General features: G+C 42.8%; 1 protein-coding gene across 3 annotated transcripts in view; it reads right to left on the reverse strand.

Moving 5' to 3' along the window:
• The window catches only part of AMOTL1 (angiomotin like 1), a 113,409-nt gene that overhangs the window by 46,802 nt on the left and 39,316 nt on the right, over positions 1 to 27,291 (reverse strand). For all 3 annotated transcript variants that reach the window (XM_039882014.1, XM_039882016.1, XM_039882015.1), the window contains exons 2-4: positions 20,268 to 20,417; positions 15,322 to 16,246; positions 2,955 to 3,246 (exon numbers count right to left, since the gene is read on the reverse strand). In XM_039882014.1, the coding sequence (XP_039737948.1) occupies positions 2,955 to 3,246; positions 15,322 to 16,246; positions 20,268 to 20,417 (1,367 nt within the window). The remainder of the gene's footprint in view (positions 1 to 2,954; positions 3,247 to 15,321; positions 16,247 to 20,267; positions 20,418 to 27,291) is intronic.

The following is a 27,291-nucleotide window of genomic DNA, read 5'->3' on the forward strand; positions in this document are numbered from 1 at the left end:
TGATCATATGAAGAGAATATTGGGTTTGCCTTCACAGTTCTCATCCAGCCCAGATGTCAGGAAACTCTTAGGCCAGGCCATTAAGAGCCTCTGAATTCACAGAGAAGCAGTCATTGTCCCAGAATCAGAACTACGAGCAGAGTAGAAAGCCCTGCCACCAGAAATATATGGGCAGGGAAGGGCTCTGGGAAAATCTCAGCCATTCCAAACTCTAGATACTGGCTTTTTCCCTGAGCACCTTCCTATGTACAGCTCAGGACCAAAGACAGGCCTGCTGTCCAAGTCACAGACTGCCCAATCGAAGCCACCACGTTGCACTGACAAAAGAAGAGGGTCTTCACTAAAGCAAGCCTGGGGTAACCATAAATGCCTTCAAATGCCTTCAAGCTCTTTCCCTTCAAATGTCCATCTACATATACCCTGATGGCTTCTGAGGCCAACCCACTCAACAGCCCACAGTCTGGTCCTGCTGGAACCTCCATCCGTTAATTATGTTTCAGGGAAACTGGGAGGAAAGAGAAGCCAAATGAATGACCAAAAGGAAATAGCGAAGAACAGCTGCTCTTTCTGGGGGTCCTCAACCCCCATTCCAACACTAACAGCGACAGTCACCACCTCGTGCCTCTAGAAGCAGGGTCTGCCTACCTAGGCTGTGCTTTGGCAGTCTCCGGGTTTACTTGTTCTTCCTGCCACGTTCCTGGCACAGTATGCATAAGCTAAGCCCTGCAATTAAAAATTCATCTATTTTTGGTTCCCTGCGAGTGCGCCTAGTGCACGAGGATCCCAGATTGGATGTTATTGCTGGCACGGGGGCAGCCACATCCTACGACACAGTACAATGGCTCCACCCAAAGTGGGGGTCCTTGCCACTGAGAAGCAAAGTCATCACCTCATCCGATAGTCCTCTCCCCAGACCTAAAGCTTAGGGACAAGTAAGTGGTGAGGTCAGTGCTAAGGAAAGACCTGGGACTAGGATGACCCTGGAAACACAAGCCACAAAATGCTAAGTCACAGAGTTCATGCGGCGTTTCTGTCTCCTGGTCCTGGCTGTTGAGAACAGCTATAGAACTAGTGATGAGTAGCGCAAGTATTCGTCAAAACCTGAGTTTTTAAATTCACGATTTCAGTTTTACATGACAGATCGATAAAATGTAAAAATGTAAAAGAAAAGAACCATTTATGATATTCAAGGGACTGAAGGAGTTTTGGGTTCCAGAAGGCAAACTGCTTTTGACTTTTATCCTTTTTCAGAAGTCATCAAAATCCTTTTGGCCACAAACTTTAAGAATCATCCTTCTTGCAGGGAAAATGAGTCCCTGGGAGATTTGTTTTGTTTTTCGAAATAGAAATGTGCATCAACATCAAGAGATATATGTGACAGGTCAGTAATGTATGTATTAATTAAAAAGTCAATGAAGAAGAACAAGACCTCCCAATTTCTGTACCTTCCATGTAACTGTTCAAAAATATCCATGTAAAAAGACCCAGAACCAAACTCTGCCCTCAGGTGGGTCCACGTAATTCTGGACATGGCTGCCACAGAGCTCTATTAGGGAGAAGAAAGAACCACCTATTTCCCAGAAGTGCTGAGTTGGTCCTTTCCAATTTTCAGACTGTACTTGCAAAGAAGCTGCCCGGTGAGGTGTCAGAGGCAAGCTGGGGCCTGAGCACTGACTTACAGCCAAGGCCAGGAAACAGCACACTCGTTTCCCAACTTCTAAGGGTGTAACTGGGGTGGGAATGAGGACGCAATCTTTAGGCAGCCCTTCTGTTTCTGGCTCTCATTTTACCCCCTCCAATAAAGGCAGCCAGAGCTCTCTGAGTCAAGTTTGGTCTTGACTCCAGGGAGCTCCAGACCTTTTCAGTGGAAGAGCCACACAAACGTGCTGAGGCAGATTCTGTCTATGAACATTCGTACCATCAAACCCACTGCTCCTGGAGATTTACTGCCAGCCCTCAGGAAATCAGAGGAGTTGGTTGTTTTGAAATGTTAACCAGCAAAAAGACTGGGCTTTACCAGAGAGATCACTACTAAACAGTGAATACTAACTGGCCAGCCAGGAGCATTAACTGTCACGTGGAACCAAATGACAATGCTCCTGTGGTCAGGCAGGGTTTATAGTCCTACCTTTTCTCTTTAAAAAAGCCCCTGACTTGCTGGGATTGAGCCATGCACTAGGAAACTGGTGACCTTTGGCTGCCTTAAACACCTATTACCTTTGCCCCTCTCATCTCTTCTGTTCTACCTGCAGTATTTCAGGTACTGACATATGGATCATCATGAAATCACTGCCCACAAGCGTTTACTTTTGCTGGATGTTTTCCTATTGACTTTGGCTGTCAGCATAAAGCCCTAAGAATGAAGGCTGCCATACATTCTAATATTCCCATGATAACTACACAGGCTGGAATTACGCAGCATCTTCTCACCTGATAAGTCACAAGCATAAAGAGAGCACGCAGAAACTCGTACTCTACCTTCAGTGTTGAGACAACATGGCTTTTTGCAGAGACCAGCTAATGAAACAAACACGGCAATCGCAAGGTTCTTGTCTAAGATTCCCAGATTTGAAGGAAAGTCTGTCGCTCTCGACTCATTCCATTGTGTTACTCTCAGTGTTCCCTCTTCCACATTGTCCACCTGGGGAAATGCTACTTAGCTTCTTAGTCTCAGGTCCAGGGCCACCTCTGCTGTAGCTACTGCAGCCCCCTGACATTCTACTGCAGGTATTAATGTAGATAAGTCTCCCCTTTTGGACTGTAAGCTCCTTCAAAGCAGGCATCGTGTCTTATTTATTTTTGTCTCCTTAGAGCCTTGCACAGTACCTGGCATAAAAGGGGTCTAGTTAACTGTTGGCAAGTGAGTCAGTAAATCCAGCCCCCCACAAGCAGGTAAAGAATTCTGTCCCTTCTAGAGAACTCTCACCCTTCTCTTCCCTCGGGAAGTCACATACCTTGTGGAGCTTGTCAGCATTGTCATAGTAACCCTGAAGTTCCTGGTGAAGCACCCGGTTCTCCTCTGTTAGTATCTCCACCATCTGCTGGGCTCGCTCCACAATTGCAAATGCATCTGGACCAAGCTGCTGGCTGGCAGAGGTGGCAGGCGGGGGCTGTGGAGCTGCCAGGGTCACTGGAAGTGCAAGTGGCAAGGAGGTGGCATGCAGAGGCCCACTGGCGGAGGAGTTCTGGGAGGACATCGGGCTGTGCTGCTGCACGGTTGACGGGAAAGGAAGTTGGCACGGGCGGCTGCAAGGGGACAAAAGACCAGAAATTAGGTTTCAGGGAAAGGCAAGGAAGCCCCAATAACATATGCACTACCGATGGCTTCTAGTAGCAAAGGTCATCAAAGTACCTTCCAGTGCTGGGCTGAGTACAGCAGGCTCAGTCCCTCATTCCACAGATATTTAATGTCTCCCTCTGACTCAGCACCATTCTGGTCACTGGGGACACAGTGAATAAGACAGATAAGGCCCCTGCTCTCATGAAGCTTACATTCTCAGGGAGAGAGACGAGTGAGCAATCAAACAATAAACAAACAAAGTATTGAAAAGTAATGAGTACTCTCCAAAGAATAAAGCAAGAGTGACGTGACAGTGAATGATTGAGTGGCAGGTTCATACTGAGAGGTCAGGGGTCTCTGAGAAGCAGATGCTTGAGCCAAAGGCTGAATGACAGACAAGAAGGAACCCATGGTTGTGGGGAGGAAGTGGAGAAGTGGGAAAGAGAGCATTCCACATAGAGGAATCAGGATTTATCATGGGCAAGGTCAAGTTAGAAGAAAGCAAATGGACACAAAACATAACCAGCAAAAGCAGCAAAAAGTAAGACCAGAGGAATGGACAAGGCCTTTGTAAGCCAAGGTCAGCTCTTTGCTTAGGGTGTAAACAGAAGCCAATGAAGCTGCCTTTACTTTGACTGCTGGTGTATACGGTATGGATGGTATATATGGTGGCAAGAACGCACAAAAGGCAACCAGTGAGAAGGCTTAGGTGTGATCTAGGTGAGAACTTTTGTAGGCTCACAGGGTAGTAGAAGAGAAATAATAGAAGAATTGGGGGTATGTTTTGTACATATCATTCATAAGGAGAGAGAAAGTGAGGAAAATTTTAAAAAATTACTTCTAGATTTTTGCGTCTACATTTAATAAAATGGGAAGTCTTGGGGAAGGAACTAATTTTTTTTGTGTTTTAATTTGCTGAGGTGAGGATTTTTAGAACTCAAAAGTCTGATTTTAGCCATGTTAAAAGAACACATGGAGGCGTACCTTGATGGTTCAAATTCAGGATACTAGCTTCTACATTTAAACCACGAATTTCCATCTCTTATCTCTACTCCCTAACAATTTCCTCTTTACTATTCAGTTAACCTGTTTTATAAGAACCACCGTATTTTCTTTCAGCCTAAACCAAGGCCACCTAACAATTTCTACAGGTAAAGACAGCAAAGATATAGTCTTGATATCTAGTTCTCCAACCACAGCTGTCTCTATTCCACAGACTTAGGAAAACCAGTTTTCTTGTTGATCTCCTTCAACCTTCAGGTCACAATCTGAGAACCTAGGCTAAAAAATTATCAGTAACCCCCAAATCATCAACATTCTGCCTCAAAGGCTGAGTCCTCTGGAGATCTAGCTACTTCTAATCTGTAACAATTACTGTGTCACCTCTCATTACTTGTGGCCATCCACAGCCAAAGCTCTCAGAGCCAGCCCCATTTTTCCCAGAAGGGTGCCTGGCCTTACATTTTCCTTTTAAGCATACTTGCTGGAATGTTTTTGGTCCCTGTCAGCCTCCGTATCTCTCATTTTGTAAGCATTTCTTGTAGCCAGGGTTCCCCTGAATGCCAACTCCTGGCAGCTAAATGTCAAACTCTAGAACAACAATCCCCAACCTTTTTGGCACCAGGGACCAGTGCTCCTATGAGAATCTAATGCTTGGTGATCTGAGGTGGAGCCGAGACAGTGATGCTAGTGCTGGGGAGCGGCTGCAAATACAGATGAAGCTTCGATCGCCTGCTGCTCATCTCTTGCTATGTGGCCCAGTTCCTAACACGGCACAGACCGATACCTATTCACAGCCCGGGGATTGGGGACCCTTGCCCTAGAAAACTATTCGACAAGGGTCATCTCAGCCCTCCCTACATGGATATACAGACATTCACAAGGTGATCTCAGAATAAACCCCGCAGTACCTGACAGAGTAACTACCTAAAGGCCTTGCTCTGGAAGCTAACATCAGAGACTCCACCTGAGCTCGGCAGATACTTCCCAACTAGATTTCCTTATGCCTTCAGCCCAGAAGCTCCTTCTATTTCACATGAAAATAACTGGGATCTAAGTTCCCCAAGGCAAAGTGGAGAACCATGGAGCTCAACGGGATTCTTTCTTTCTTAAGCGAGCTTCACTTCCCAGCCATCCTGATTTCAGAAAGGAATGCTATCAGTGAGGAGATGTTGGCCATCCCTTCTCCCTCCCTCCCCACACCTATTACATAACCATCTGGCCATCTCTTCAGAAATAAAACGCTCTGCATTTTGATGAATATGGGCCCCTTCCACACTGAAGTGTGTGTGAATATGTGTCGTCCTGCGTGCATGAGGTCTGATTCCATCCCAAGAGTGAAATCCCTGGAGGGCCACCCGCAATGCCCAGCTTTCATCCCAGATCACAGGTACTCCTATCAGGCGTGGACCCAAAAGAACCACAGATCTGTTACTGAGTAAGTGCACTCTTGCTGGCTGGCTAAATTCTATAGTGCAATTTTCATGGAAAGAGGTTATCTTGGCAATAGGCAAAATACCACAAATTACACTGCCTCGACTCAAAGGCAGACACCCATCCCCACCTCCTAAGTACTCCCTTCCCATTCACCAAATGCCAGGGACAGACGCGGTGGCTTCCTTGGAGCTGAGGCGGCCCAGGTGAGTCTACAGCCCCCATTCTCCAAAGCATCGGGGCTTCCCTTTGACACAGGCAGCTTCGGGCTGGGGCTTCTATCTTTCAACATTTAATGAACTCTGGGATTTGGAACTCATTTATGGTCAATGATGAGCTTATCTTCTCATCATCTTTTCCTGTTACCTAACAAAAAGGAAGCACTTTGTTAATGCCAGCCTAAGTCATCCATGATGGGTCCTCCGAAGCAATGTGGGAAAAGGGTGTTTGCCAAGCTGAATGAACAGGAAAGAAAAGGCTTTTGCAAAATGGGAAGTCTTCTATTAAACAAAAGACGCACCCCCATAACCGGGTTACACATTCCAAAAACACCACATTACAATAGATGATGTGCAGGCAGGAGAGCAAACTTCTATTCCTTGGCTCCACTACTCAGCCAGCTGGGGTGGGTGCAAAAATGTGAACGGGCAGATCTGGGCTTAGTGCAAATGAGGGGGGAAAAGTGTTGGAAGAGAACAGGAGATTTTCACACAAGATCATACCAGTGCTATGAAACAACTTATCCTCAACTTTCAAAGAGAATGTCATTGATAAGCCACCATAAGGATAAATGGGGACATAAAGAAAAGGGAAAAAGAAAGGATAGGAATCATCATTGAGAAGTCTGAGAGCTAGTTTATTTGATACCACATGTCTTGGTTTCCTGGGACTATATACCACTTATCTCGTTGTTAAAGAAATTAAGGAGCTAATATGTAGAAAGCCTGGCACAAAGTAAACACTAGACAAATGTTAGCTATTATCACCATTACTATAATTATTATTATTGTTATCCCACTGCCCCAATACATAGCCTAGCACTGAGTGTGGAATTCATGAGAAGTCCAATAAAACTTTTCTGTTATGGTTAATATTTATTGAGCGTTTTACATTCCAGCTGCAATATAAACTGTTACACGCATCATGTAACTTTGATCTTTAAAATTGCTTTACAAAATAGGTGTCATTGTCAGTCTCTCTACTTAAATGAGAAAAAAGGCACTGGATGGTAAGTAACTTGCAAAATGTAACGGGGACAACAAGAACATAAAGGAGGTCCAAGCCCAGGCTTTTCTGATTCCAGGGTCCACTATGTCCCTGTACTGGGGAAAGCAGGGAAGGAAGGCAGCCCCATTCGGTCCTCTGATCCTGGGTTGCTGTCGCCCAGTCTGAGCCACCACCATGGCACATCCATGATTCTCGCCCTAACGCGAAAGCATCAGAATGTTTGGTAAGCTCAATCAGCCTCAGAAGATTTACAAACACGAGATTACACAGTCTTTACAAAGCAAAAAAAAAGGGGGATGCTTTGAACTGGGGGTCTCGATGCCACCATACTTTCCCCACACCAGGGCTATCTCCCCATGTTGGTACAGGTCAGCACTGTTCCTTAACATGGGGTCTTTTTTCCTCTCGTTCTGCTTCTTAACCATGTAACCATGGGCAGGGCTTTAACTTCTTCACCTTTAAATGGTGATAATAAAATCTACCTCACAGAGTTGAAGGCATTAAATGAGATAATGCATATAAAGCATTGCACACAGTGTCTATCTTTAAGAAAGTATTTAATAACTGTCACCCTCCATTATTCTATCACACACTGCTAATGGGTGGTAGGAGAAAGACAAGAAGCACCGCCCTTGTGTACCCCTTCCTCTTCAAACACCCTCTGGTGAGAGTCACAGTCCCTAATCCTAAAGCCTCGATGAGGAACCAAAGCATACTCTTGTACCATAGAATTTTCTACTTCTGAAGAGTTTTCTTGCAATGCAAAGCAGAATGAGAGCACAGCTTCAAGGTGACGTCCATACAGCTTCAGGACATTCTCGGACACAGACTCTCATTTCCTTCTAGGTCTATGCTATCCAAAATGGTAGCCACAAGGCACATGTAACTACTGAACACCTCAAATGTGGCTAGTGTGAATCAAGATGTACAGGAAGGGCAAAACAAACATCAAGATGTGAAGCCTTAGTTCAAAAAAGGTAAAATATCTCATTAATAGTTTTTTAATGTTGATTACTTATTGAATTGATAATATTTTAGATATAACGGGCAAACTAAAACATGTTTTAAGAAATGTTTTTAAATGGATTCGATGAAATGTTTTAAAATTAATTTCATCTGGTTTTTTTTAACTTTCTAAAAATGTGGCTGCTAGAAAAAAAACTTTTTAAGAAAATTTTTAATTAGACATGTGGCTCACATTATATTTCCATTGGATAGCACTGCTCCAGGACATACCGCCCTTATACCAAAAGGCCTCGCTTTGGAAAGACAATTCCAGAATTCCGTGAGCAGCAGAGCAATTCATACAAACAAACCACCAATCTCAACTTTGTTGTCCCCAAGTCCCCAACTATCGATGGTGATCAGCAAATTATATTCAATATATTAAAGTATTTGTTTTTCTATAATTAGGCCATCATGGTAAAATTTAATAAATATGGTTTGTGTGATGGGCAAAAAATTCTCAAAATATGATAGGAAAAGAAGCATCAATGGATAAATAGACAATGGGTCTGATTGAACATTCAAGAGAAAATGCAAGCAGCTAAATATATTTTCCAAAACAAACATTAATAGGAAAATAAAATCAAACAACTTTTTTCAGTTTACCAACATCAATAATTGAGTTCAACAAGCTTTTACGGAGCCCCTAGGCAAAGATTTTTTTTTTTATTCTCAAGATGTGATACCTATTAGGATTCCATCTGTGTAAAAAACAATGCATAGAAAAAATGAATAGAAGGAAGTACGACTAACAGAGTGACCATCTCCAGGTGATGAGATTATGGAGTTTCTTTTTCTCTTTATATTTTTTTGTTCTTTAATTTATACAGTGAACATGCGCGGCTATTAAAAACAACATTTCATTACCTAAGTAATATATGTACCTTATAGAAAAATTGGAAAATAAATATAAGCAAAAAAAATTAGCAGTTATTTTAATAAACAGAAAAAGTAAACAAAATGAAACAGAAGTATTTAAAAAATGAGATGAAATAAAGGGATTCTTAGCTGTGAAAAGGTTCAAATTTTAAAATTTTTCACTCAGTAAAAATACCTCATATTTACATAGAGCTTTCCAACTCAGAGTATTTTCTTCCAGTTTCCTGACCCTCAAAGCAACATAGCTAAGAGAGTATTTAACAATGGTTATCTTTGGATAATGAGATTGCAAGTGATTTCTATGTATCTTCTTTTTCTTTTCTGGGGGGGAGGGGTGGGAGTTATCTGTATTTTAAAATTTTCTACAATAAACATGTTCTATTTAAAAAGAAAATCAGTTAGTTTTAGGAAGAATCAGCTGTGACAAGTTGCAGATAAGGAAACTGAAGATCAGAGAACTTCCACAATTTGCTGCAAAGTGTAAGAGCCAGAATACAAACTCTCCTTAAATCTTTTCCCAAACCCAGAGCCTTCCCAACTGGACCCCTTTGGTCGTGCAGACACCATGAGACTCATAAATGTTCGAATTAAGACTCTACTCTTAGGTAGACTAAGATCATAATTACTGCTATGCAGAATGGATATAGATAATCCTCTTACTGGGAGAAGTCACTCATTTAATGCATTACAGCTATAACTGTGTTAGGTTTCCTGAGAAAGTAACCTGAACTTGACCCTAGCCTTTTGAAATTCTCATACTGCAGAGCTGTTTCTAAGGATAAACAGGGCATTTTACCTGGCTCTTCCGCCACAATTCGGCTTAAAAATTGTAGAAACTCTGGAGTTCTAATGCTGGTATTCAAAACACATGTTTAGCTGGTAGAATTTAAATAAGGCTTTTCAGCCTCATTAGTGTTAAGGAAAATGCATAGTTTTTGATACAATAGCCGTGGGTCTGGCTTACCTTTGGATCCCACACAATTTATTTTCACAACTATATAAGCTGCAAATCATAATTCGACACTTTGAAACATACACTTATCCCAAAAGTTCTCCTTCCTCCTCCAGCTATTTCCAACTTAAAGTAAGATGGGACCACCAAACATTCTTTCTCGTACTATATAGCATATTCCACACCTCAAGCCCACCAAGAGTACGACCTGCTCTTCAGCACGTATCTTTATGTTTGTTCATGTTTTAATCTGCACTCTGGCTGTGCCACTGGACTGACATGAGTTTCTTGGGAGAGGCGTGCTCTCCCTTTAACTTGGCACATGTGCTCCTGGGCTCTGTCCCCGTTGCTTCCCTCCCTTCTCCCTGCACTGTTCTTTGGCATGTTCTCAAAAGAATGTCAGTAACCTTGACTCTTATCCTAAACAAAACCAAACCAGGTTTTCCTGGGGGTAAATGCACAGCACGTTTTTTTTTAAAAGGGAAATAGGAGCAATTTGGGGGAATGGTCGCACCACGGGTTCCCTCTGTTCATGCAGGAAACTTACTGCAAGCCCCCTGCACCGATGGGAAGGGTGGTGGTGATGAACAGCGGCCACAAAGAAAAGTGAGCACGCTGTTCTCACAGCGTGGAAAAAAATCCATAGCACCTCTGCCTCTGACATCATCTTATAAGATGTTTTTATCAGCTTAGGACAGAAGGGCTGGGTCAAACTCCAGCAATTCTGGTTTTATAAAGTATCTACATACTAAAAATCAAATTCGTATATTCACAGATGAATAAAATATTAACAATAAAGTTACCACTCTGCTCTCTGTTTCCAGGCAGTTGGTAAATCAAACTTCCTATGCCGAAAAGGAAAGATCCAGCCGAGATAAAGGGCAACAAAAGCAATGGACAGGCTCAGAGAGTGGGAAAAAAGTGTTCTCTTCACCAACAGGAGTCACTTTTTCCAAACTGATACTGCCTGAAGCAAAAAAACTAATTATTAAAATAGTTCTTATCTTCCATAACTGAAACTTTCTGCTAAAAACAGTCTAAGGCAACAAACAACACTCTTCGAAGTCCCCACTTCTGAATGAAAACGAACCCAAGACCGACTAAGGCCCACAGCCTGGAGCTGTCAGCAATGTTAAGTTTGCTCCTACAATCTGTCAGGGTATTGGAGAGGAAGGATATCTGGAGGACTTTCCTCCTAGAGTCTGGAGTACTTTATCAGTATTCTGGTCCTCCTAAAAAAAAAAAAAAAAAAAAAGGAGGTGGGCAGAACACAGACTGGACATTAAGTGTGATATACAAACCTGATTAGAAATTCAGCAGATAAGTGACACCAGGTAAGAATGTAAATCTTCGCCTCCACTGCAACATACAGTAGACGCACATACATACAATGCAACCTCACGGGAGGTGCAGTGTATGGCAACGAGATCCAGGTTTGTACCTTGGCTTCTGTTCTTCCTAGCTGGTACCTGCGACTAAGCTACTCTGACCTCTTTCTCTAAGTTTTCATCATATGTGAAAATAGAGATATGAATATTAAACACCCCCTTAGGACTGTTGTAAAGATTAAGGAGGATAACCTACATGAAGTGCCTGGCACACAGTAGGCACTTGATGGTTTAGTCCTACTGCCGCCCCCACCATGCCTGCTCTATTGTAACCTGCCAATGGTGGAAACGGAATCCCAGAAACTGGAAAATCAGAGCAAGTGTTAAAGAAATAGGTTTTAGTTTACTCTGAAGCCATTAAAATATAAAAATCGTATGACCACAAACCGCAAAGAGCCAATTTTCAAGGTCAAACAAATCTGACTAGTAAAATATACCTTCCCCAAAGTTAACCTAGCTAATAATTGCAAATTAAAATAAGGCATTAACAGCATTTGCCTATTAAATTAGCAAAGCTTTTCTAATTATAATGACCTAACGTTGATCAAAGTACAGTGAAACAGGTACTGTAATATTTTTATAGTTATCTGGTATCAGAAGTCATTAAATGTTCACTACAATTTATCCAATAATTTAACCTAAATAATGATTCCTAAAGAATTAAACCAAAATATGGAAAATTTGACATGCATGACGATGTTCACATTCTTTATAAAGTGATGTAAATTATATACTTTATGAAATACTATGCAGCAATAAAAAAGATGATTATGGAAACAAAGATTGTGGAAAAAATATTGTAATAAAATACTATCTAAAAAAAGCTAAGATATTAAACTGAATATAATCTATGATTATAGCATGTGAAAAAAATAATTTGTATAGGAAAGATGTTAACAGTGGTTGTATTGAAAAAGTAGGATACTTTAAGTTTTGGAAATGTGGACAGATTTCTTTGGAAAATGAACATGCATTTGATTAATGTACACCAAACTGTTTTGATAAAAATCAGATCATCCACTGGTATCCATTCATGCATTTACTTCCATTAACAGTACAGACTGCATAAGCCAAGTCATTGCTTCTAGAAGTGCTCTGCTTCCACAAAGTGAGTCAGAATTAACATCCAAATGCTTGTCTTTTTTTTTTTTTTTAAAGCACAATTCTCCATGGAACAACCTGTTCCATCTTACCTTGTCTTTATTTCTACCCATTTCCACTTTCAGGATGAAAGAAAAGGAAGATGGAGCAGGAACAAAACCAAAGGCTTTATCCGGAGCTGGCTCATGTTTCTTGGAGGTCCCCACTGGCTACCTCGGTCAGGTGAGGTCACCTTAGTCCCTCCATCTCTACCAGCCTCACTAGCTCACCCAGGACAAGGTGGTACAAGTCAACCAGGCCTTGACTAGCAGCCTCTCCCTGGGGTTGGACCAAAGCATTGAATATTTGCAACACACTGAGACCATTTCTGCAGCACAAGGCACAGAGATGGACTCAGGGAACTCACTCAGAGGCCTCTCCTTCTCATCCGCAAGTCTATGATATGTTGATGCGATAGCTTATAGCTTTCTAAACCGTCACTATTAATGACAAATAACCTTTCGAGCACAAGGGAATGTGTCAGTGAAATTGGAAGAAAGAGTTCTACTTATCTTTTGGGTCAAAGTTAACTTGAACATCATACACTACTGAGTTTCCGATCCAGCCCTTGGAGTTCAGGCCACGTTGAACGTGTCTGAAGCAGGGCTGGTGTGGGCACAACTTTGTTTACCCTGTCAGCCAAGGGCTGTGCCACTGGAGCCGTGCTGGCTAGCCATGGCCAAGCTCACAAAGGGGCCTTGTAGTTCTGGGTCCCAGCCTCAAAGGTCTGTCTGTTACGTTTCTGTGACATTTTAATGTGTCATGTCGATCCAGCTGCCAAGCCTGGTAATTGGCTCAAATCCCTCATACATTTCTTCCTCTTTTTGACGTCACAAATTTGAGACAAATGACATTTTCCACAAATAACTGGGTAAGCCTCCAAGAAGTGCTTCCCTCCTCTCCTTGCCATGTCTCCCACCTACTGCCAAGTGACAAAAAGCAAAACGATCCATTTTCTGCATTGCCATTTAACAAATAGTAAAACCAAAAGAAGGAAGGAGATTTCATTTGAGAATATTTTCACCTTCTGTCAAGCTCTTAACAGGCTGAGTTAAATGTTCAGGAAAAAAATGTGAAATATCGCAAACCAAACTCTGATATGATTCTGGGATAAACATAATGGATTATTTTAAACAACTATGGTAAATCAGTGCGGTACAAATACTAGAGATTTGAAGACTTTTTTTTTCCTCTTTAAACTGGATTCTGAGTTTAAATTTCCCCTTTGGCTTAAGGAACTATAAAAGGGTAAGGACAAGACCCCCTGGGGCCCCAACTTGGATTCCCCAGTGGGGTCAGACTATGCTCACTTTTGGAAGAATGAGTTTGCTACCTGTCAGAGGTCAAAACCTTGGTATACTGTTTCAAAGCTGACATTCCCAACCTCATGGAGGGAAAGCTGTCAGTAGCAGGGAAGTAGTGGATGATGGGCTAGCCAGCTCTCTCTCTACCAAGGCCCAGCACTCTCTTTACAGAAGATGAACAGCCAAGGTATGCCCTGCACACATCTGCTGAGCCCCACATGGGGATATCGTTTTGAAACAGATAAATAAAGCCCTTTGTGAGAATGAAGACATATCCAATAACAAGCAGTGGCCACTTGTCTTCTCTTCTCATGCTCCATGCTCTCCCCAAGCAAGCTTAGCAACATCGAAATGCTGGCAAATCCCAAACTTGAATCTTTAGACCCAATTTCTCTTTTGGGAGCTTGCCTTATTTCCAATTGCCTTATTCCTCAACTTCCACATCTAATCAATCACTAAATCTTGTCAATTCTATTTCCCCATCTCTCTTAGCATATAATGCTCCCCTATACCATGGCCTCACCGATTATTATCTAGACAGTTGGAACTGTCCCTGAAGATCCTCAGGGCCCCATGCTCCCTTTCCTCCTATTCATCCTTTATTGCCATTGAAGTCAACATAGTCTCTGCTTAAAAACACTGGTTTCCCCAATTGTTTATAAATTCTAAACTCCTTAGTCGGACACTCAAAGACCCTCACTCTCTGGTCTCAACTCCCCTGTTTAAACACATCTTCAGCCACTTCTGAACACACCATACCCCACCAGTGCTCTGCACTACTGCACCTCATCCCAGATAAAACCTCCTAAACTTTCTGTCCGAAGAAATGGCATTCTCCCTGCATAGTACATCCTACTACTTCACCTCTTTCCTGAAACTCTTATTTATTCTTAAAGACCCAAATGTCACCTCCTCTGAGAAGCTCTCCCCAGTCATTCCCATTGTGAGTCATACTATCTTCTCTGGTCATACTAACTACTCTCTGCATACTTCCATCCGAAAACAGCACACTGCACTGGAATGATGTGCTCAGAAGCTGGTTTCCCTGGAGACACTGCTGTAAGGTCCTTGAGAGTGAGGACCATATCTTTTTATCCCTGAACCTGGTACAGGGCTGCACAAGAAACACACTCAGCAAGTGTTGTGAATCTATCAGTCAGTCGGAAGAGGACTTAGGGTAATAGAGGGAAAAGATTTTGATGGTCAGGATATTTGAGCCAAGCTCCAGCTGCTTCAGAGTTGTGTACTGTGGACGTTTATTAATCTCTCCAGACTTTATCTTGTCATATGTTGAATAGGGGGTAGGACTATATGATTTCTACGGGCCCTTTAACTCCTCTGTTCTAGCATTCAGACTACATTTCTCTTTAAAATCTACAATAAAGAAAGACTCTATAAAACCCTGTGGTAATAATATGTTCCAGGAGTTTGGACGCTCTCCACGAAGCCAGCCAGGAAAATTGCTGTTTTGCCTGGCCACTCGGCAGAGCTCCCAAGGATAGAAGCTCCTCCCTTAGACTCATAAATCCCAACTGCCCCCTCTGTTCATTTCACTCTACATATTTTGGCCAAAAAGTGGCTTAATAAATACTACGCACAAAGAAAAAAAAAAACCGATGACAACAACCTAGCAGGCCTTGAAGATAACATGTGCTAAAAACATGACTGCTAAATTTCGAGAAGCCAAGTGAAACCTCTAGGCTTGATAATCACCTCGTTACCCCATATTCTGGGGGTGGCTGGTACCTCAGGACGGCCACTTCTGTTCTTGCAGGCTGAGGAGCAGGGTAAGGCTTGACCATCTCATGGAGCATCCCAGGGTGCTGGTCACTGTAGAAAAGTCCGTGCTCCTGGGTCTTGCTGACCGGGGACATCATTTGCTTGGCCTTGAAGGGGTACTCGGGTGGAGGACCCCGAGGGTCCAGCACTTTACCTGTAGGCTGGGCGGGGGAAGGTCCCCCTCCTGCCTTGAACCCCTTTCCGTTCCCTGAGCCAGGGAGGTGTTGCTTAGCACCATTCCTCTCCAGTGACAGCTGCATGATTCTCTCACTGAGAGAGCGGACGTGGCCCTGTTTAAGTTCTTTCAGCGCCTCGTCCTTATGCGCTTGTCCACTGTTGGCACGGTTCACCGTGGGCCTCCCCTCAGTCCGTGACTTCTGACTGCTGCCCCCGGCCATGTAGTAAGCATGACCGACAGCCCCCGGCTGCGGCTGCGACTGCTGCTGCTGCCCCCGGAAGAACTGGGACTGTGCTTTGGCCTCCTCGTAAGTGGGCAGTTCCTCGTTGTTCTGCTGAGGCTGTGTGGACCGGACCTGTTTCTCCATCACCGTATTGTCCACCTGGTGTTCTTGACCCTGCGGTTCCTGGCGTGCCGACTGGTAGACCATTTGTGGGTCTTCTTGAGTGAGGTTTTCCGTGGAAGAAAAGTTGTTTGTCGGGTGGGCTGGACCTGCACTCCCTGTGGCCTGGTGCTGAATGGCCAGCAAGTTCATGTTCTCGGTCGGGGTGCCATACCGCAGTTGTTCCTGGATCAGCCGCTGTAATACTGTTCCAGCTGCCGCATCCTCGGAACCTCTCATTTCCACCTCTGAGATCCTCAGAAAGTTTGGGGAGTGGAAGTTACAAAGAGGATCCTCAACTAAAAAGTAAACATAGGAAAAAAAGGTATCAGGCTGTTGCACAGGAATATAGGTCTGTGAGTATGTGGTGAATCATTAACATTCTAACTGTGGGAGCATTTAAAGATAAGATTTCAAATACACCAGCGCCTCCGTGGTACCCGGCAGTTTCTCATGGAAGTTTCTTCAATTCAGCGTCTCTACTGCTCTCCATTCTGCCTCCCACTTCCTTCTAGGCCTTGCTCCATCCTTTAAGCCCTCCCTTTCCTTTAATCTCCCCACTAGTCCTTTCTCTTCTTCATAGAAACATGCCGAGTCTTTTCCATCTTAAAAAAAGTACAAGCAAAAACCAAAACCAAACAAAAACAAACCGCCTTTTCATGGTCCTATATATACCTTTAACTGCCACCCTGCCTCTCTCCTTCTCTTCTCTTTTAATTGTCCTCGGTAAGCAAGCTACACTTGCTGTCTCCACTTTCCGAATGCTCCATCCACTGCCCTCTCTACTGCTCTGATTAGTAACCAAACCCAGTGAGAATTTTCCAGCTCTCATATTACACAAGTAAACTTCCTAAAGCATTTGGCATGTTGATCACCCTCTTCTTGAAATGCTCTCCTAACCTGGCATCCAGGTCATTCCCCTCCTGGTCCTGGCTCTTGCCTCTCTTTTCTCCACCTGCCTCTTAAATTCTGGTGTTTCCCACAGCTCTGCCCTGAGTGCTCTTCCACCCTCACTCAACAGACTCTCCTGGGTCTTCACGACCACTGCTCATCTTCAACTGACCCATGACCCACACATCTATAACCACCAGCTGACGGCCTATGAGTTTTTCAAACTCAATGTGTCTTCCTTACTCAACACTTACCCACTCAACCGATTCCCATATCACTGCCTTGTCTACTCTTTGCCAAGTAAGAAAATTGGGAGTTTCCCAAGAATCCCTCTTCTCCTTTATCCCCAACATCCAGTCAGTGGCTGCCTATCAATTCTACCTTCAGAACATCTCCCCAACTCTCCTCTTTATCCTCATGACAATCTCCATGTTGATTATTAATAACCACAATACAACTGCAAGATCCATTTTAAAGTACATATGATGTGCCATATGTTGTACTAAATTCTCTCCATATATTGTTTCATTTATTCCATATATAATCGTATGAGGCAGATATTAATTTCTCCAATCTTACAGATAAGGAAAGAGGTTTACAGAAGGTAAATCACAGAGGTCATAGAGGTAGGAAGAGACATAGCCAGGATCTGACTCATTCCAACAAAATATGTGTTCATTCCACACTATTACAAGCCCTCGATGTCTCATACCCAGACCATCCCAACAGCCTCCTTATCTATTTCTCTGACACTAGTCTTATTCCTACTTCCAAACCTACCTCTCAGACCTCAACTTATCTTCTACACTACCCTGAAGGATGATCCAGGTAGGAAAATCTAATCACATCACTCCTCTGCACAAAATTCCCCAATAATTACAGGATGAAACTGACATTCTATCATATGGTGTAGCAGGTACTGCCTTAGCTATCCAGCAACATTCCATGCCACCACCAGTCTGCGGTTACTGGCAAACCCGTACAGTTTAAGCTCCAGAAATACCTAAGGACATATAGTGTCAGACATATTAGCTCTCTCTGGACCCTAGGTCTTTGTTTGCATTCCTCCCTCTGCCTAGAAAGATGAATTTCACCATGCCTTCCTAGGAAACTCCTGGACATTCTTCAAGAATAGCTCCAAAGCCACCTTCTGTGTGAAACCTTTTCTGCTACATCCCAGCAGGTTTAAGCCCTCCTTCTCTAATGCCATGCTCCATTTGTATATATCTCATTAGAGGAATTATCACAATAAATGGCAATTATTTATTTACACAAGACTCTAAACTCTTAAAGGCAAGGATCAGACCCTCTTCTCTGGGTCACCCTACTGCACGGACCAGTGAGGAGGATCAAATATTTAACTAGTAAAAGACTATCCACATGAGCTCCATGAAATATAAAATTTATCTTATTTCACAACAGTACTAGCAAATAGTGTGTTGAGAATATTATATAGCAGTATGATAGCAAAAATTCTACCACTGACTGCTGGCATGACCTTGAGGAAATCACTTACTCTCTTCTAGCTCAATATCCTCACCTATAAATTGTGGGAGCTGAACGAGATCATCTCTTACAGCTTTCAGTTCTACAATTCCATGCAATGACGGCTCTGTGCTTTTATATACACATAGATCGTGTGATTTTCCCAAAAACCTTCTTTCTTCCCCAAGGTTGCCATTTTTTCTATAAATAGTATCCTCATCATATCAGTCATCCAAATAGAAATTTCAGATTCACTTTTGACCCTTTTGTCTCCTTTGCTCCATACATTTAATCAACTGCCAAGCTAGTTTTTCTCAGCCCACAGTGAAATGAGAAAAATAAAAGTGGTATGATATGCCCACAAGATATATAACTATATATATACTCACACATATACACGTGTATTAGAAACATGTCATTAGGTTTACTGTCTTTTTTTGGCAAGGGCTATCAAGGATTACATCTCTCTTACCCTTTTTGGTATTAAAATGTCATGAAAGGTGACAGTAGAGGGCATGTTTAGTGTCCTTGCAATAGCAAAGACTGCAACCCTAGCTTCTGTGTCCGCTGCCCTCAGCCACTCCCTGTCCTGGCTCTTCTTATCAGTTGCTTAAATGTCCTGAATAGCCTCCTAATATCTCTTGCCTCTGGCCTCTTCTTTCGATCCACACAGCATTTATTATCCACCTTCCTCTAATAGAATTTAAGCACCAGAGGGCATAGATTTTATCTGTTTATTCATATTCTGTGTCCCTAGTGCCTAGAACATTACCCTGGATCCACAGAAGGCCTTCGGGACATAATTAAAGAACTTTACCTACTGGTTCCTGAAGCTCAACTCTGATCATATCACTCTCCCTTGTTTCCCCTCAAATCACACCTCTGTGACATCAGGCAAATTACTTGGCTTCTCTGAACCTCACTCCTTTGTAAAATGGGCAGACTTCCTATCTGCCTCACAGGACTGCATGTGGAGTAAATTCAAACTTATTCCTCATCTTCAGAGAATGTACGCTCTAACTGAAATATAAACCCAAAGTTCAACCCAAAGTTTAAACAGTAAAAACAGATTATTGATAGTCCACTCAAGATGAATTGCCAAATAACTGTAATAAGCGATGAACAATCCAAGGAAAGACAGATAAATGTGGGTTGAACTGGGCCATCATTCACTCTACAAATACTGACTGGAAACCTCTTAGTTATGTATTCTCACAGGTGTTGGGGTGGGAGAATAAAGAGGACAAGTCTCTACCCTCAGGGTAACTGCTCTGAAAGGCTTAATGGAACGAGCAAATTCAAATAAAAATCAACACTTCTGAATAAAACGAATAAAAATTCAAATACAATACACATTTTCAAAGGAAAATGATATTATTGGATGAATAATAAAATGAATGAGGTCTCATCAAGCATGAAAACTATTAAATTCCCTTTTCATAAGGACATTGGACCCTGAGATTCTTCCCTAAGGTGGTTTTAAAATTTCTCTCATAGTTTTACCAATCTCAAAAGCCCTCAAAAATAGGTAGAAAGTTTTTACAAAGAAGGCAGTTCCCTTCCTATCATAGTTTTGAATTTCTTCTGAACTTCTGAATTATTTGCAAAAGATTAAATGAAGTAAAGAAGGAGAAAAGAAGTGAAAGATTCCAGGAAAGAGTACAAAAAAGTATTTAGGAATTAGAGAAAAATTAGGGAATAAATGGTATAATTCTGAAGTTCCTACATACCTAGGAACTCTTTTCTGTTGAGTCACATATTATAGTAAAATAGTCTGTTAACACCATAGCACAACCATTAAAGATAAGGCACCTGCCAATAAACAATCATAATGACATACGCTGATTTTTAAAATGACAGAGAACAAATTATGCAAAGGAGCTAAAGATGAGACATAAAAGATCATTTTGCTTTTCCAACACAAGTGCCAGTAAAAGAACTTACCAACTTTTTCCCTGATGGTACTGTTTGCCTCCACCGTCAAAGCAGACGCTTCATGCCTCCCAGAATACAGTGGAAAGTCTGAGAAAAAGTAGTTGGGGTCTTCCAGAATTTGGACGGGACTACTAGGACTGTAACAAGCAGGAGGGGGACCTGGAGGAGGGGGAGAAAGCAAAGCGTACATTAAGGCCAATAAAGTTCTCCTCTCCCTCCTCCCGTGTGACTCACAAGAGCCCACGAGGCATTCTCCCACATTTCAACTTGTAGTGGGAGCTCTGTCTTTTTGATTCATAAAATTCCAAAGTTACTATTCAGAGTCATCAGTAGTCTAGCCACCCACCAAAACGACCCATGAAGTCAAAATAACAATCTTCAAGACACGCTCAGTGAAGGCGCAGACACTTTCACACAACCCAGTTTTAACGGCGGCAGCGCCACCAACATAAATAGTGCTCTGCAGAACTGGACGAGTCAGAGTTCAGGAGAGGTGAGGAGAGGAACAGAAAAGAGGGAAGTGAAGAGGCCAGAAGAGGAACACTAACATGGGAAGAGCAGCTGACTTGTAATACAGAAAAGATACAGAGTGGGGTGGTCATTTTGCCAGACCATGTGTTAGCAGGAGCGCGGCCCAGCCCAGGAATGAGCACTCAGCCCACTTTCAGGTTTCTGGAGCCTCATGTGGTCACGTGGGGCCAGGGTCATGGGTTCTGGCTCCCTGCCGACCACTGGCCTTTCTGCTCCAGTATACCTGCTCTGCACACAAACCGGAGCGTGCTTCCTCTTCCAATTAAATGTGACGCCGTATTCCATCCCACCGTCTCTGAACATGAGATAGCACACTACCACAGCCGTGATGCCACACATTCAACATCGTGGAAACACTCAGCAGGACGGGCCCGGCTGTCTTCTCTCTCTGCACTGACTGCTCTGTGTGGGCACCAGTTTAAGGCTCTTCTTGACAAAAGTAACTTAAGTTTACTCTGGGGAAAAAGTCATGTTATTTGTTTTTTAAATTAAAATCCCTGCCCAAAAGATAATTCCATTAGAAGAAAAATAATGTTTTTCAGCAATCGCATCAAATTGGTGATATGAAATTTCTTCTTAGGTTTGTTATCTACCCATTGCCCATAAGGCCAAGGCCAATAGTAAGTATGTAATTATTCTGAGAGGCCTTAAGATGGGAATTTACTCATTGTCTTTCTGAGTTTTTTGGGTTTTTTTGTTTTTGCCTCAACACATGGAATAATATTTGTACGTGAGCTCACGTATCGTAGGCATATTAGAACTAAAGAGAAAAAAGATTTTGACAATTAGACTGTCTTATAAAGTTAAACAATATAGTTGTGACTTTATCTTAAAGATGAATATAAACCAAATATGAATAACATATCATATGAAGATCAGCCTAACATTACAGTTTCAATGTGTATAGCAAGTATCTGTCAGCGTTCTCTTTTTGGCCAACCCGTAAGGACTACCCTGGAAAGAAACCCAGTCCCTTTCTGGGCCTCATCCTCTACATCTATAAACCTAAAAGTCTAGGGCTAAAATTAGGAATCATAATGGCCTAGATCCAAAGGCAAATCCTGACCTGGCTTCTGTATCAAGCAGGTGGAAAATGCTGATGGAAAACTGGAAAGGATCAAGGTGCAACCTTGGCCGTACGTGAGAATTACCTGGGAACTTTTAAAATCCCAGTACCTAGGCCTCACCTAGACCTTTCGATCAGATCTCTGGGGACAGGGCCCAAGCATCTGGAGGGAGAACTAAGCTGAAGGGAGAACACTGCACACAGGCAAACCCCTCACGTCCCCCAAAAACCCCCAAAACAAAAACACCTTTCTGCACCCTGAGTCTTATCCCCACCCAATCGGAGTCAGAGAGATGTTGAGGATACATACACTTCAAGAAAATAAAAGCGTGGTGCTTTCTTACAGTAGATCTGGAACAGGAATGCCATGTGCCAGCATATTACAACTTTGGGTGACACTATCTAGTCACATGACTAAGAATTTTAAGTGAAAACTTTGCAAACTGTTCACAAAACTGAAGCCTAACTAAGGATACGTATGTATGTGCATACACATAGAAAGGAGTGTATGGCTGTGTGTGCGTATAGTTAAACGCTTGCAATAAGGAGCCCCGTTAAGAACCCTGGCACTAAGCCATTGCTAGTCACCACACTGGTACAAATTACACTAATATAAATTGCTTTTCCACACTTTATGCAATGGCCAGCCAAGTGAGAGCAGGTTTGAGGGCTCCAGGCCACAGAACACTATACACAGAGAACGGTCCTTGAAGGGGACCTGAGCACAGAGGACACCAACGATATGCTTCCTCTCAACATTTTTCCTACAGATTTCAATGTTATGGAAGAACAAATGCAACCACACACACACACACACACACACACACACCACAGCCTTTACACCACCATGCAGACAGACAGGCGGGATGACCAACTACATAACGACAATCATTTAAGACTCTTCTTGCATGCACTTGGTGGCCCGCATATTCACCGAGTTACTCCCCATTGCCACCCCCACTCTCCTCGCTGCTGAGGAAAGACAAGCCGAGGAGATAAGCAGAACAGATCCTGCAGACAGACAGCCCGGGGATCATCCACTCTACTAACCCAAGAGACAACCAACTGAGCTAATCCAGCACCGGCATGCCCTAAAGGAACCGTTACTTCTAGCCTCTTCACTTGTAAGTCAAGGTAAAAATGACAATAATGTGTATCCCAGGATCTGCGTCAGATTCTTGGGCTCTACGGCAAAAATGAGAGAGGCCTTGTCCCTAATCCCACATGCATATAACCCACTCTCTCCTATTCTAGCTCAGAATATTTACTAGGAACTCCGATAGGACAATTTCGGTCTATTTTCTTATGAGAAATGCAAGATACCTGATCTAACCAACAGGGTCGAGAGTATCTGAAATGAGAAACTGGAAGTAAACACTTGACAAGTGGGGATGTTGTTCTCTTTTTAGCAGTTCTCCACACCCGGGAGCAAGAGCGGGGAGAAACCACTGGAGTCTCAGGATACTGCTCCCAATCTGCTGCCCCTGAGGGCCTGGCTCCAGCCCAGGGGTTGAGTAACAGGGACAGTGCTGAATTTTAGTGGAGTCCATCACCACTCAAAGCTCCTGCTGGCTCAGCAGTGTGTAATAATGCATCATGTCATTGCCTCTGGAGGCTTCATAAAGACTCTTCCCATATAAGGTCCTCTGGACTTATTAACTTGCCATCACCTGCTTCTTTCAAACCAGTACCTTGTCTCAGAACTATCACTCGCACAGGTTTAGTCTGCATGGGGAGAGTGGCAAAAGCAATAGAAAACAAGGTTAAGGTCAGCATAAAGGAGCCCGCTCTCTGTGGGGCTGCCCTTTGGGGAGGGGCAAGTACAGTTCCTAGGGCTCCAGACCTGAAGGAAAGCTGGAGCTCCGTTTGTGCTGCACTCAACAAAGGGTGAAATTCTGAAATTCCGGTTCAGGATTCAACATTTCTGCCTTATATTGACTACGACTATTTCATCAAGAATGGTTCCTTTTACAAAATCTGCATGTCATTTGTCAACAAGAAGAATCCTTTGCTTCTCTCTCTATGAGCATGACTGCTTTTGGCTCGCTTCTAAAGCACTAAAAACTTCCTTCCCATTATGGTTTTATGCTGTTACTTTCTTTAACTGTCCAGAGGCTTTTAGGTAATGTGACCCTGAACAGACATTTTTCTTCTTACTCAATAGTAGAAATAACAAAGGGCCTCATTGTTACTGGAGAAATGAATTAAGGCAAATGAAGTGAGTTTTCTGAGGAGGCAAGAGACACAGGAGCTGTAGAGACCTGCTCATCCGCTTCACCTCCGCCATAACTAGTTATTTCCTTATGATCAGATCCTGAATCTGTAGATAGGCCAATGTAACAGGCTCAGAAGTCTCCTGCAGGTGTAAACACTGGAGGACATTCAGACTGCCACCCCACTATCATGCAACATGTGTCACACAGCTGGGAAACACTTGTCCTTCGATTCCACTTCCAGCATGCCATTCGCTTGCATACAACCGTTTGGGCTATAGCTTCAAGTATAAATTTGGTTTGGTTTTTAAGGCTGTCTATAATCAAGTCCCTCCTTTAGCTGTCATCAGTCTCACTGGTCCCTTCGGCATCCGGGAACACGTTACTCTCATTCTCCAAACTCCGGCTAAGAAGACCATCCTCTAGCTTCACAGTCTCCTCCATACTACTATAAAGTTCATTCTAGTAAATTTAGCTCAAAAGTATATCCCCTAGAACACCTATCCCCTAAACTGGCCTTCCTTCCCTCAACTGCCACAGCAATGATGCTATGAAGCACACAACTTAGCACTTAAACATCAACTGCTTAGTATTTTGCAATAGTCATTTCATGTGGGCTGGTGCTACTGCCCTGGAAAAGCCTGCAGACAGGCGCCATTCATGCACTTGCTACTTTCTGCAAGCAGTATATATGACATATGCCCTCTTACTTGCTCACTGACTGATGGATAATATGGTCCTGTCCTCTGGGATGATCTCACTACCAAGTAAGTTTAATGAAAAGGTCAAAGACCTCTCCAAAGCCAGTCTCTGATTCCTTGTACCTTTCAGTTTCCTAAGATGAGGGAGCACTTGCTCTTCTCTTTGCAGCTGACAGTGGTACTCTGAGGTCTGCAAGCCAGAGGCCCATTCCTCAAAGACTCCACTAACTGCAAAGCAGCCCCCAGGTGTTATTTTGCCAAAGTGCACAAACTTCTGCTGGCTCCATGTAATCCAAAACCTCCTAATGCATTTAAAAACAATTTCACCGTCTAGATTAGAATAACCTCCTATAACTTTGTAACAGATCTCAACCATAGCAACAAATGGCTTCTACCTTCCCTTTCAAAGAGCTGAGGAATTTGCCGAGTGTGCCAACAACCTCAAAGTTAAATGTAAGCACCCAAGCCTTCTGATTCCAGCAGGTTTCTCCCGGTCGTGTAATATTCTGCTTAGAGAGACAGATGCTCTAGAAGCAAGGCTTAGACGGGGCCTGGAGAATCCATGACTAGCACCTGCGTGAAGCATAGAGCAGTCTTGGCAGCCTCATTTATGAACACCTGCATACAACACATACCTTTTTAAAAAGGAAACAGGAAGCTCCACCACTAAACTGAGAGCACACACTGGAATGTGCTTTCTCACTCTTTCCCCAAGGAACCAATACTTGAAACCCCAGATGGGGATGGTGAGGAGTGCGACAGGAGAAGGTTTCCAAGATTCTCAAACCCTACACAGTATGGTCTTCCTGGGCACCAAACTTGAATTCTAATACCAGGACCAATCCATCTCGTATAGAAAACAAGTAAAATAAATGACACACATACCTATTTAATCTAGACTCTCTCAAAGTGGAACACTGGCTCTCTGAACGTCTTGTGGTGAATAGCTTTATCTAAAGTTATGTGAAGTTCGACTTTGTAATGTTCATTTAGAAATATCTCTGAGATATTATTAGTGTGAACCAAAATTCAGAATGTATGCTTAACCTTTAAAGTAACAACTGAGTTCAACGGGGCACTGTGCAAGGAGCTATAATCACAAAGAAATAAGTGAGACAGACTATCCTTCGCCTTCGGATGTTATGATTTGGTTCTGAAGACCAACATGCACTCACATTTCAATGTAGAATTAGTGCTCTATTAAAGGGACACCATGCTTTGGTGTTTGCTGATTGAGGGATGTGATACAGAGCTGAAATGACAAGAAAAAAGACATGTGAGCTGAGCTGGAAAAAAACGAGGAGGATGTATGTTAATCTGCTGTAGGATGAGGGGAGGGTACTAACGAAAAAAGTTAAGTCCAGCCTGGTAAAGGAGAAGCAAAGGGACTGAGTGCTTCTGCTCTTGAAGGAATGAAGAGTTCAGCATAGCTTGAGCATGGGTAAGGAGGAGGATGAAGCTACATCTACAGACCCCAAATTTAAGGGAGTTTTTTAAAAGCAATTTTCATGAACTACAGAATTGGAAAATAATTTAGAAATTAGGTGGTTCATCTTCCAACTACTACCTACTATATTCCTGATAGTCAATTGCCTCTAACTAAATATTTTCAGCATAATGGAAACCCTGCACTCATCGTGCAAGCCTTGGGGGAAGGCTCTATCTCCCATTACAGAAACCAAAATGATCCCTCCCTGTTCTCTTAGTCAAGACAACCTAAGCTCAATCAACTGGATATTCTAACCAAAGACTTTAATCTTGAAGAAATGACACAAAGACAAAGGGTCCTGATAAGTTATTTGAGGTGACACTATCACCAGCAGTCCAGGAATAGCAGTGGTGTCCACGGTGGCCCCACCCTCATGATACAAGTAGCATACCTCCAAATGCATTCCCAGTATAGCATCACTTAGGTTCAAGTCCATTTTCTGAGCCTTCCCATTAGTGTGTGAGCTGCCCAATACACTTCTAACAAATTCCTTTTTTGCTTATATTAACCAAAGTCACTTTGTGCTGCTTATAATCAAGAACTTCTGACGGATATAGAGACATTTAAAAAAATTAATTGACCCCCATTCTAAGAACACAGCATTGTTTGTATCAAGTGCTACATGATTTAGCATAACCTGCCTTAAATTATAGTAACTCGTATCTATTGCCTTTGCACACACCCTAGAGAAATACTTGCAGCTGCTGCCCCAAAGGTTCTCCATGAGTCAAGGTAACTCTCACTCTAGGACACACTAGATGTTAAAACACATGTCAACTCTTCACACATCTTTTCAAGTTCCACTCTAGTGTCACCTCCTCCAGAAAGTCATCTACCCCTTCTTCCTCTCTATATGCCACCCCGCTTCTTATATGCCACCCATCGGTGCTCCTATCTCATTCCACACGTACTCATGCTACAATATATTAAATTGCCTCTGCTGTACATCCTCCTCGTTTTTTTCCAGCTCAGCACACATGTCTTTTTTCTTGTCATTTCAGCTCTGTATCACATCCCTCAATTTAGTTCTTTT

This window comes from Pteropus medius, unplaced genomic scaffold (assembly GCF_902729225.1).
Source record: "Pteropus medius unplaced genomic scaffold, Ma_sr-lr_union100, whole genome shotgun sequence".
Taxonomy (NCBI): Eukaryota; Metazoa; Chordata; class Mammalia; order Chiroptera; family Pteropodidae; genus Pteropus; species Pteropus medius.